Below are 12,297 nucleotides of genomic sequence, written 5' to 3'. Positions count from 1 at the left end.
ATTGAAATAAATTTTAAAAGAAGTCACAAAAGAAATATAAAGAATCCTAATCAATTAATAAAAATAAAAATTCTAATACAAACTTAATTAAAATTCTAATTAAATTTTAACCAAATCCTAGGTCAAATCCTAATTGAAAATCTAATTGAATCTTAATCAATCCTTAGATCAAATCCTAATGAAATTCCAATGAAATCCTAAATCCTCAATAAATCTTAGACAAGTTCTAAACTAAATCCTAAGAAAATCGTAATTTTAATCAAATCCTAGATCAAATCCTAAACCAGATTCTAAACAAATCCTAGATCTTAAATAAACTCTTAACAAATCTTATAGCAAAATAGAACCTCAATAATTAATATTCAAACCATTCATATCAATTCAAAATTTTCATACTTCTTAATGTCTTAGTTAAAAAGAAGCACAAGAAAGATGATATTGATCGTACTTACCAATTAAAAGAAATGTAAGATAATCCAATCAAGTATTGAATAGCCTCATATACCAACCTAAATGCTAAACTTCCAGCACTAATACCTCCTTCTTGAACTATTGAATTGCTTTCAAATTTTACCTAAACATTTAAAATCAAGTCTAATATTTATATAAAAAAAAAATCTTTTTCAATCCAATTTGCAGATTGTTAAAGATCTTAGAAATACTTATTGTCCCTCAAAATCCAATTTCTAAGATCTCAACCGACAAAAACCTTCACACACTTTGATCTAATCATTTGATTGACTTCAAAATTTGTATACATGTTTATAAACAGTATACCAATATATTGTACAAAATTCATCTATATGAACACCATAGAACTCAAGAAACCTTCAAATTTACAAACATAATTTTATTACTCAAAATTTAAACCAATCAAGAATATTACTAACTTTGAAAATCCTTCAAAAAGTCAATATTGTTTAAATTGACATAAAACTAATATTCAAAAATCTCTTCTCAAGTCTGCTCTCAAATTCCACCCTTTGATCTACAAAAGAACCCTGGAGACACTATAGATGTGCAATTTTGTGTCCTTGGATTTGATTTCGATCCTAGTTGACAATTGGTCCTCTTCAAATATCAATTCTTGGCTTCTTGAGGTAAATTTTATTAAAATCTACTCTTAACTCTCTCCTATATATGCTTTTATTATTTGATTTTCCAATCTATTTTGTTTTGTCTTATTTATGGCCCTACAGTATCATAACATTCGCTCCAATATGATTGATTCTTAGCTTTTTAAAAACTATACTTCATCAATTTTCTAGTAAAAAACTCTTATTGCTTTATGGCTTGTGAACAATGAAGAAAAACTTTCTTAAATAGAGCTTCTAAACTTTCAAGGCAAAATACCACTCTTTATTAAATTAGAAGATTTTTCTTCATAAAAACTCTAAAGTTTAAAAAAAAACATGTCTAAAGAATTGCAATAAAAAGTACTACTTCTATCAAAAATTTGAAAAATTAATTATAAAAACTAAAAGAAAAAAACTGGAACAACTAAGCTACTTAAAAAATCTAGAGAAAAATTGGCATGGCTTTGCCTTTTAACAAAAGCAAGAAGAAGAATGAAGGCTCAACCATCCAACCATTTTATACAAGTGTTTGAAGCCCTAAGAATAGTAGCCACATCTCCATCATTGAGATTCCATGAATCTTAAGAAGGTATATAGTTTACAAGGCTCTCTAAATTTAAATCCGAATTTAAGGCTAGACACTCTAATAACTATCTAATATATATGTTTTTGATAAAACTATTGCTACCATTGTATTCAAAATACCTTTTATTCCAAGATCGCCTCCTCACTTACTCAAATCCATCTCAAAATGCAATACTTATGTAGTTTTAAAGAATTATGATTTAAAACTAATTAATTATTTAAATACCAAAAGTTAGTGACCAAATGGCATTACGATTTTATCAAAGAATTTGTGAAAGTTGTATCACCAAATTAAACTTGAAATTTTCTAAAAGATCATGGACTTTGAGAAATTATAATTCCTCTAATTTTAGAGATTCTAGTAATTCTAAGAAGTTAAAAGAATGTTAAAATTTAGTATTCTCTTTTGAAAATATAAACTTAAATCTATCCAATAGAAGAAGGAATTTTTTTAAAAAAATAATAGAAATAAATAAAATAATTAAGAACTAAAAATTAATACCAATGTAATTCTTCTTCCATGAGAAGGAATTTAACTTTAAGCCTTAGGGCTTATATGTTGTCTAGGTTATTATAATTGCCAATTTCTTGCATTAACACTGATTTTTCTTCATCTAGAAACCTCTACACTAACCTTCACCTAATAATTGCAATTTGGCACTCAAAATACATCTTTTTGTTCCAAAACAACCAATGAGTTGATTTAATGACTCATATGCATCAAAAGTTTTTGTATGGCCACCTCGTTCTTTCTGATCACCTGAAAAAACCATGTCCTAATTTACGACATATCTTAAATTCTACTGCAAGTTCTTTTATGACACTAGCCAACCACTCTTCTATTGATTTAATGAACTGCTTGCCTCCAACAAAGTAAACTGCCATGACTCTTTTCTATTAATATTCCATCTCTTGCTGCACCTTATTTGCATTTAGGTTCACATTAATAACCCATTTTGTTAGTAGAAAACCTTGACTGCTTCTAATGAGTCCCTCTAGGGGAATCTCACTTGAAGAAGCATGTAAAGAGTGAATGTCTGCATGCCTCCCCATCTGGATAGCTGTGGCGACAAGTTTAGGCTCTAAGCTCTCCTCTTGCTATGCTTGTTCCGCCTATCGATGTGCCTCCAAAGCAGTCTGTGAAACAGGAGCATGTGCTAGTCGACTCTTCAACGTTGCTGTGTAGACCGTTGACGTTGTCATCCTATTTCTTGTTCAGCATTAAACCCTAACCCTAATTGTCCCACTCTAGGTTGATACCTTACGTTTGCTTTCTGCAATATATAATGTTATCGTGTTCTTGCCTACCATGCAAGAGTGCAAAGAATTGGACTATCAATCATTCACAGACATGATGTGTGGTGTTTACACATCCTCGCTGAAAAACCTCACGTCCCTGCGGAGGAGCTTGCCGGAGCGTCATCGTGTCTTTTGATGACAAAATAAGATTGTTGTAGATGAGCAGGGATCCAAAATGGAGTCTTTTTCGTAGAAGCGAGCGGCACAATTGAAGCAAGAGAGAAGACTGTTGGCTCAGAATGCCCATAATTTGATTTCAAAAAGACGTTTAAATTTGTAACATCTTCCAAACATCAAAGACGACAACCAGGCGATATAAATGGCGAGGCAGTAATGGGCACTTATAGTCCCCCAATTAGACTCCGACTAGGTGGAAGACTTTGATTTAATGACGCATGTGTCAGACAGTAAAACACCCGAAAAGCACCGACGTGGAGTTTACTCACGAATCATCCTTGAAACTGGGGGGGAACCCGAAGTCAACAAGAAGTGTTTTCCATGACTACAGTTACGGACAAGGACAAACATTCTACATCTTTGTAAGATAAAACCCAAGCTCATATCCCACTATTACCTCCGTTGATTAATGAAAAATAAAAAATAAAAAACACCTCATTTCCATCCACGGTACATGCAACTTCATACTCATCAAGGTCCCACTTTTCCTAAAATATTTTCTGATTGAGAAGGTGGGTTCGAAAACTCATCATAGCTTGAGAGAGAGAGAGAGAGAGAGAGAGAGAGAGAGGGTGAAGAGCTTGAACAGAGGAACATCTCTTTTTTTACTTATTTTGGGTGGGGGGGGGGAGTACGAAATGAGATCTGGGTGAAGGGAGCTGAGGATCAGGATTGAGGAATCATATGGGCGTTGCCATTTCTAGCCTCCGTCTCCCCCATGATAGCAGTGCGTTTACAAATGATCACAGTGTGAAAGAAGGGGGAGGAATTGGGGTGCTGTATAAGTGACAGCAAAGGAAGAAGGACAAGGGAGCGCACACCCATGAGCTGTACTGAGAAGTTTTCTCAGTCCTCCAATCGCCGCCTTGTTCAGGCTCCTCGCGACGGCCCGCCCTAGAAACAGTTAATGAACCGGCTGGTAGCGTGAGCAGGGAATCGAACCCGCGACTGCCGCCCCGGCTTAATAAGGCTCCAAAATCCTGCCGCTGACGTGCTGGCGCGTCGAACGGTCACAAGCCCTCAATGGACGGCCACGATCGAAGTGAGGGCGTAGATTTCGAGACGATTATCCTCTCGAATTTGAACTCTCCAGGGCCCGGCGTGCGTGCATGTGTGCCGTCGAGGCCATGTCGATGATGCTTGTACTGTTTGTGATCGGTGACGAGTCTATTTTTGCTCACGGGCGAGGATTCGGTTGTCGCTTGACAAGGCGGTTGGCTCTGCAGGCGGCTCGAGTGCTTCAGGCAGTGAGTGAATGTACTGGTCAGCGTCCCCAGTTTGGATCATTTGAGCATGATTCCACATCCTGGGATCGTCGCGGAGGGTTGGTGAGCCGTCAGTGATTGTGGGTGTGCGTGGAGAGGGTGATGGGAATGAGTCTTCGGGTAGCACTGTAGCTCTGCGAGATGCGACGTTTTGGAGGTGGCGGGGAGTGCAAGGACGTGCGAGCTCGTGCTCTGCTCGTGTGTTGTAGTTTGCTGTAGTTTACGTTGTATGCCAGAGTTGCATTTTGGAGCTTGGAATTTATGTGCAGTTTGAGATGAGCGTGCTTTTTGGGGTTGTTGTTGTGTGGAATTCAGATATTTGGAGGCTGAGAGAGAGAAAGAGAGTGAGAGAGAGTAATTGTGAGTTCGTCTGGATGAGCTCGTCATTGTGAGTTCTTGGCATTCTTGGAATTTTATTTGTCTATTTCGATTCTTCATCAGGCGTCGGGGCACTTGACTCGAGGATTTTTATCGTAATTCCGTTTTCATTACTGGACGTTTGAGCGATTGCGGCTAGAGTGAGAAATTGTCCAAAAAGCATCGCGTATCGCTCACCTGGTGGTGGTGTCTGAGCAGGAGATGGAAACCTCGCTTTTCATTGGCATTGGAATCTAATCGTGAGAGAAAATTTGAGGGTTGTGAAGGGGGAGGTTTACTGGCCAGATTTTTCAGGCGTTACATAAGTACTGAACCAATCCCCTTCTCTTTCTCCGCTGCCTACATTGTTGTGATCGCTATAAAGTTTTGAGAAGTGATCAGACCCATGGCTATTTCTTTACTTGTTCCCCGCAACTCCAGGGGCTAGACGCGAGCTGCGTACGACGAATGACCTCAATTTAGTTTCTCTGAGTTCCTCCACAGTGCACCCTTAACTGTATCGTGCTCTACCTCAACATACAGCGCAGGATATTGCGAAGTTATCTTGACATTGTAATTGACAGGATGATGCCGTAGACTTGAGGAAATTTACATGGATGCCCTATCTTTCTTTTTGAGTTGATTTGATCCTCTGCGTCTGAGTAAGGAGCGATTGCTTCACGGAGAGTTGCGAAAGACGATTAATTATTTTTGCAGTCACCTCTTAGTAGCATTCAAATAGTTTTTTTCTGATCTTTGAGTGAAGCCTCAAGATTTCTTATGTGCGATGGTTGATGAATCCAACCAACACGCGAACAATTGCGGTAGTGTAAGGAATTCGTTTTCTGAGAGCGCGAAAATGATTAGTGGGTACATTTTAACCAATTGTAATACCAGCTGCCATCTTCAAGTATGCAATGACAGAATTTATCGGCGAGTATTGGAAAAACTGGGTATTTGATCACTGGTTGCGTAGTGTTCCTCTGATCAAGATGATGCAGTGTGCGGTGACTCGTCGAAGAATGACAAGTCGGAGGAAAGCTAACCTGGTTCATGACCCTCGAGCTCCCGGGTTGGCTACTCTCATCACTGTTGCAGACCAGCAGAAAGAGCTGTGTGAAGCCTCCCAATCAGAATCAATATGGTCTTCATCCCTTGATGCAAGTGTTTTCGGTAAAGTAACAGCGAATGTACCTGGGACCCGAGGGGATGGCCATGGAAAGGAGGGATACGGAGAAGGGTGCCTAAGTTCTGGCCCTCTGCAAATGGTGGGTCTTGTGAACAATTCGAGGCATCATCCCTATTCCAAAGTAGCTGAGATTAGAGAGGCCCGTCGAGCATCTACAGACCGAAACGTTGTCACTCGAAAGCACATTGCAGCCCCAGCCTCATTTACATTCTCGCCTTTTGGTAGGCAGCGAGTTGTCCCCGAGAAGCTGACCGCGGACGATGCAAGCGGCAAATTTGCGTACATTTCTTTGGACGGACGCCTTGTCAATGCGGAATTGGCTACCAGTGCGATCAACATTGGAGGAGACTTAGGAGCCGAGGAAGCCCAAGCTTGGGAGGATTTCGCACCCATGTACCGCGTTTTGATTGTCGCTTTGTCTGCGGCTGCCGCTTCAGCAGCCAAGGATAAGAACAGTGTAGAGATTCAAAGTTTGCTGAAGATGGTGACTGAGCAGGTGCCGCTCACACTTACTGGTCAATTATTTGGCACGTCCTGTTGTAGATAGATTACATCTAGTGATTGTATTTGACTTGTACTCCTCTGTAAGAATACTTGGTCCCACAAACAAGGGCTAGTTCTGTGTTATGCCGTAACGTTTCAGAATGGGTGTAAATGTTGTAATTGATCTATGTTGTGTGCAGGAGAAGGAACTCGTTATCCTTAGGCAGCAGCTTAGTGATCAGTTAAGCTTCCAATCCATTACAAATTGCAACAGTCTCCCTACTAAAATTGGAGAGACTTTTCAAGGCTTGAAGAAACTTGAGCATCCCGAAGTGGGTGACGAGGGGTGTTTGAAATTTGGTGACACAGACAAGAGTGTGAATGTGGAAATCATAGAACGAGCAGATGTGAACAATCCGATAGAATTGAGAATCAAGTTACGCACACAATTGGACCTGGGCCTAAAACTTGATATGGTATCAGAGGACAGTTATTCATCTAGAGGTGATGCTAAGAACAATAATTTGATAGTTGAGACTCCTTCTAGATATGAGCTGACCAACGAATACGATTTTCGTTCGGTGCATGGAAGTACTTCGTCACTCGAAAAATGTGCTGAGAGCGAGGCGAAATGGTATGTTAACCCTATGGTCGATGCAGCAGAGGACTACTACGACATGTGTACTCCTGAGAGAGTCAACTCGATATTCGCTGCATGTACTCCTCTTAGAGAGATTCGAGGGTCTTATGAATGGACGACCTTTCACTCATCACTCAAGGCCAGGAACTTGTTGAATTCAGACTTTAAAATGCCACCTCTAGCAGAAGTTACGCCTGCCTCGCCCTTGAAGGTATTGAATACGCATGGAACTCACTGAACTGAAATTCTCGTCCATGAGAAGTGTTAATTGGCATCTGGTTAGGTGGTTGATTTTCACCTTGTTGTTTTGGGACATCTTTATGCGGGCTTGCAGCGACTTACACTTGAGTTACGAATCTCTCTGGCTTTGGCTGTAGGTCATCCCATGCCGACTATCTAAGGAGTCCGTTACACCTGTTTCAGACAACACGTGTGTAGATGAGGAAGTGTCTGCATTGCGAGTAGAGTGCGCTGGTGCAATGCTCAAATTGAAGGTACCGCCATCGTTTACTTCATTCTTTATTCTGGAAGTCTACTGCTTGGAGTTCCATTAGCATCCATAATGAATGTGAACTTAGAATTGATTCCATGCCACTAGTATGCTCAAGGGATCATAGCTGCGCTTGTAGACTCGTAACTTACATGTTTTGGTGCAGACGAAAGTTATGACGACCTTGAAGAAGGAAGCAGCAAGATGCATATCAGAGCGAAGTGTTAGTTCAACCGAGGTAAAAATTATAGTTGCCGCGTTGCTATCCGCGGTTGCTGGATGTTGGCGAGATACGGTACCGCAAGCATTGGCGGCACTTGGTCTCTCTCCATCCGAATACAACAGTTGTCTCGTAAAGAATACACAGGTGCGTAGAAAGGTCTCAAATGATCTGCTTCTATTCATGCATTCGTAACATTGCCAAAGCTCCTGCAATTGATAAAGTTAATGACTGAATTTTTTTCCTTTACGATATGTGTTTGGCATTTTCCTTCAGCGAAAGAATCCAGCTGTGTCAGAATGTGCCGAAGACGCTCTCGGTTGGATACAGTTCTTGGAGGAGCATGATCTTAATGATCAAGATGCCGAACAACAATCTAATCGAGTAGCAGCATTGTGCTTATGTGCTTCTAATTTTGAGCAACTTAGTACGTGTAAGTCCTCTGAAGACAATGGGCAAGATGAATCACCCGAAGAGGAAGTCACTAGTCTCTATTCCTGTGCTCCCGAAGAATCCTCCAGTTCATTTGAAATTGCCGCAAAAGAGGTACAAGTCGCATTCGATAGACGGTGCAGTGATTTGCATTCAGAGAATTCGTCAGAGTCGTTCGATAAGTTCGTGAGTTGCTGGGAGAATCCCTCAGAGTGGTTGAAGAACGCATCAGCTCAAGTGCGTCTCCCGACTTGATTGCTTATAAATTCTTGAGTTGCGAAGCTTTGGTGTTGTCCTTGAAGCAGAATATTATCTGGCCGAATTGAATATTTCGTGAGAGAAAATGCTTTCACGTGCTAATTGACTGATAAAATTACTGCAGGTAGTAGACATGGAGATGCAACTGAAAAGGTTGCAGAATGATGTCGTCGGATATGAAACAGAGCGGGACGTGGAGAATCAGGTTATTTACTCGACATGTGACTAAGTTTAGGAAGTAGCGAATGCTTGCTCAGGGCACATCAGCAAGTCTATAGGAGCCCATCTTACTTCACTATTGGTGGAAGAATTATACTGACTGGTATACGACAACCTGCATTTCCAAGCGAGATTTCACTGAGAGCTCACAAGATATGTAGTAGACAGAAATTCCACTGGCACGCCATCAATCCATCTCAATAAGCTGATCAGCCTCGCAATGCATCTTAGGAGACCCTTTGGTCCTTTACAACATAATTATGAGCCACAAGTAATTTTTAAGGTCCATTCTAAAAAAATTGATAGTGAGATACTGACTTGGCCGTGTGCCCCTCTGTCACGTGCAGGCAAAACCTCCTTGCGAGGTCGTAGAGTTGGAAGCGCGACTGCAGCTGAATGAGTCTCCTGCTGACCAATTTACAGAGCCTCCTCAGTTTAACGTAGTCACATTCGCATTGGAGCAAACTAATGAGGTATGAAATCTGTAGTAAGATGTTTTTGTCATGGCTTTCTTAGTTATGCCACTGATCGTCAGTTCCATTGGTGCTAGGAGCTTTCAGCACCTGTATTCTGTGGCCTAGTTTCTTCTCCTGCTGAAGCCACTGTAGGGCACGTCTGAATTCTGATTGTATCGTGTTTACTAATTTTCTGCGCACATTGCCTAGGGTAATGCAGTGGATCTTGCCGAGCTGAGACAAGAACTTCAAAGGAAAGAATCAGTAATTGCAGAATTGACGAGTGAGGTAGAGTCGAAAGAGATTCTAATCGCCAGAATGGAGCGAAATCACTGGGTAACTCATCAGGCTTTGGTGAATTAACGTAGTTGCCAAACCATCGATGCCATGGATGTAGATTGGTGTTCATAGCTCACAGGTACAGTTTCATGTTTTCTACTTTCTGGACGAGAAAGAGTTAGGACCGCCTAGCTTAGATTTCATTACCCTCCGAACTTGATAAGTAACTAATGTTGAATAATTGGACAGGAGCATATCCAAGCTGAAATTGGGGAAATTACACGACAACTGAAGGCAAAAGAAAACAAAATAATAGAGTTGACTAATGATGCTAAGATGAAAGAACTTGAAGTCGCAGACCTAGAGCGAAATTTAAAGGTAGGCTTTTTTAACTTGGAGAGATGAGTGACATCACCGTATTCCCCAAGATGTCTGCCTGTACTTACATCATGTCGATCAAATTCTTTGATGAGGTTGTGTATTCTAAAACGGTTTAGAAACCAACTGGCACAGGGTTGAATTTGTTCTATTCTAGGCTGAACTAAGTAGCTGTGAAACAAATATTCTAATATGCAGGCCAAAATGCACTTGGATGTGGCGGAGATGACATCACACATTCAGTTAATAGAAGCTAAATTTTTGGAATTAACATCGAAGCTCCACTCGAAAGACGTCGAAATCGCGGACCTTGAGCAAAACCAGAAGGTATCGGAATCTCTGGGACGTATATTATGTGCTAATTCTCTGGTCTCTAAAAATCTTCTCATTCCAGCCTTATCCATTAAAAGCTAAGAAAACTACTGCATAGGTGCGATGGTATGAGTTATGCTGCTTTTAGTCTTCGGGAGCTCCTTGACGAGCGTGTCTTGAAGCTTGGCTGATTTGTGGTAATGGGGGTTGGCAGATCGTCCTCACAGCGAAAGATCAAGAGTTGTCTGCATTGCGTGAGGAATGCCTTCGTAGTGACGCTCATCTTGACGAAGTTATTTCCGCTGCACAGACAACCGAGCTTGAAAATTTAGATGTAAGCCAACAACTTCTGTGATGGGTCACGTTTTTTGTGCTTCTATACGATCCTCTGCCAAGCTGTATATATGTCCTTACGATATAAAAGTGAATGTAATGAACTTTATGTATATAGGTTGTCAGCTATCCCATCACATTACACGCCATCTCTAAGCCTTGATATGTAAATACTATGAGATTTCTATTCTAATTTACTGCCTACGCTGTTTTACGTTTTTCGTGGCTGACTAATCAGCAGTAGTCGTTTATGTTGTGTACACTAGTAATTGAGATATATCGCTCTATCTGGTATGCAGAGAATATCAAATTTAGAGGATCTGTGTAGGCTCAAGGACTACAAAATTTCTGAACTTAAACAGGAACTGCTTGCCCTCCAAGCTAAAGTAAGTTCCACTCTGCTTGCTGTTTCGGTTTCCCGGTCTCGAGTACCATTTTTTTATGCCAACCGCCTTCAGCTTCTAATGTTTGCTCAATACTAACAAATGAGCTGGATTTATAGATTAACGCATCCAATCCATTACAATCGCCAGCCATGCTTCGAGGCCCGCGAAGCTTCATGTACAATAGCTCCGCTCTCATTAATGAATGCGAGGTGGCCTCAAGTGACTCACATGAACAGGACCTTTCACCTCCGATTATGCATAGGCATGTCCTTCGGCATTTTGAGGATCTTCAGGTTACAACTTCTAGTAAAGCTGAACTTTCTCTACCTCATGTGGAGGTTTCAGATGATAACACGTTAGCCCATGAATTGTATCATGAACGACGTAGCACACCACCATCTCCATCAAGCGACGAAGAAGAAGACTCTACAGATGCTAAGGACTCTGGCCCAGATCTCTTAGATGACAAGGAGAATCAAATTCGGACTGACCAACGCAAGCTTTACGTTAGCAAGAGTTCGTTAAATTCAACGAACAGATTACAAACTCTAAAGCCGAGTAATTTCAACAATATGACTACGAAACCTAGAAGAGCAGGTAAAGTCTTTAGTACTTGAGACCTAGCATCATTATAGGATGGTTTCTCTCTTTATATCTTTGCCACCAGGGTGTGACTCGATGGTCCTAAATTGAGGTGTGCTAGACATACTTGGGGAATACTTGATAAATTGTTTCTGAGTCCACATGTGCTTTCTGGCTGTGCCAGACCCTAGCCGAACATCAACAGCAACTGGCGTTCAACCGGGTCCAAATCGAGTGCGAGCCAGTATGACCTTCACGTCTGCAACAAATTCGAAGGGTGGAATGAGACACTCGTCCAAGAGCGTTGATAACCCTGTACTGCTTAACAAGCCAACAAAACTTAGGAGAAAGGTAATTATCAGCCCACGAAGAGTTGCCCAAGTTGGCTTGAAGGTGGTCACTTCTATGCCATCCAACACTTATGTCAACAGCATGAAAGTCTCGACAGACCAGAGAAGTGACGTCAACCCTCTTGTTGGCAATGGAGTCGGCAGATCGAAAGAAAACTTTGCCATAAAACGTAGACGATGGGCAGCTTGAAACTCAACCACTGTAATGGTAGTAATGAGTGACCCATGAAATGTTTTAAAACCTCGTTATCGCTGCCCATTTAGAACGCCCATGTACACAACTGTTAAATTTTGATTCCATGGTAATGCATTACCGGCTATAATCTTGCAAGCATCATTACTGCACTTGCGTATCGACCAGATGATTGTCGCAAATGTATGTGTGACTTGTCCAGTAATCTCAAACAGATTCGGGAATTTCATTTTTCTTGAACTGTATTTCGAGGTAACCCGACTGCACACATTTGGTTGTTTACCTTGAAATACACTGTTGTTCCATGAGCATAATAATCCGTTCCGGTTAAGTACAGTT

At 40.9% G+C, this 12,297-nt stretch overlaps 1 protein-coding gene across 2 annotated transcripts; it reads left to right on the top strand.

Moving 5' to 3' along the window:
- Positions 1 to 5,538: 5,538 nt before the first annotated feature.
- LOC112287328 (uncharacterized) lies at positions 5,539 to 12,110 on the top strand. 2 transcript variants are annotated; one of them, XM_024530229.2, is made up of 14 exons: positions 5,539 to 6,444; positions 6,632 to 7,282; positions 7,449 to 7,565; positions 7,728 to 7,928; positions 8,058 to 8,327; positions 8,596 to 8,676; positions 9,038 to 9,163; positions 9,356 to 9,481; positions 9,674 to 9,802; positions 10,001 to 10,129; positions 10,329 to 10,448; positions 10,747 to 10,833; positions 10,950 to 11,430; positions 11,600 to 12,110. In XM_024530229.2, the coding sequence occupies exons 1-14, from the start codon at positions 5,677 to 5,679 to the stop codon at positions 11,953 to 11,955; spliced, it is 3,642 nt and encodes a 1,213-aa protein (XP_024385997.1). In that variant the 5' UTR covers positions 5,539 to 5,676; the 3' UTR covers positions 11,956 to 12,110. The 2 variants fall into 2 exon arrangements, with proteins under 2 accessions (XP_024385997.1, XP_024385996.1); XM_024530228.2 differs by having other exon boundaries at positions 8,058 to 8,450.
- The last annotated feature ends 187 nt before the right edge of the window (positions 12,111 to 12,297 follow it).

This window comes from Physcomitrium patens, chromosome 10 (assembly GCF_059467195.1).
Source record: "Physcomitrium patens ecotype Gransden chromosome 10, ASM5946719v1, whole genome shotgun sequence".
Taxonomy (NCBI): Eukaryota; Viridiplantae; Streptophyta; class Bryopsida; order Funariales; family Funariaceae; genus Physcomitrium; species Physcomitrium patens.
Note: the sequence above shows the minus strand (reverse complement) of the source record. Positions and strands in the feature narration are given on the sequence as shown.

Coding starts and splice junctions, on each gene's coding strand:
- LOC112287328 (XM_024530228.2), top strand. CDS start 5,677: ATGACAGAATTTATCGGCGAGTATTGGAAAAACTGGGTATTTGATCAC. Junction 9,803..10,000: donor ACCTAGAGCGAAATTTAAAG/GTAGGCTTTTTT, acceptor TCTAATATGCAG/GCCAAAATGCACTTGGATGT. Junction 10,130..10,328: donor ACCTTGAGCAAAACCAGAAG/GTATCGGAATCT, acceptor GGGGGTTGGCAG/ATCGTCCTCACAGCGAAAGA.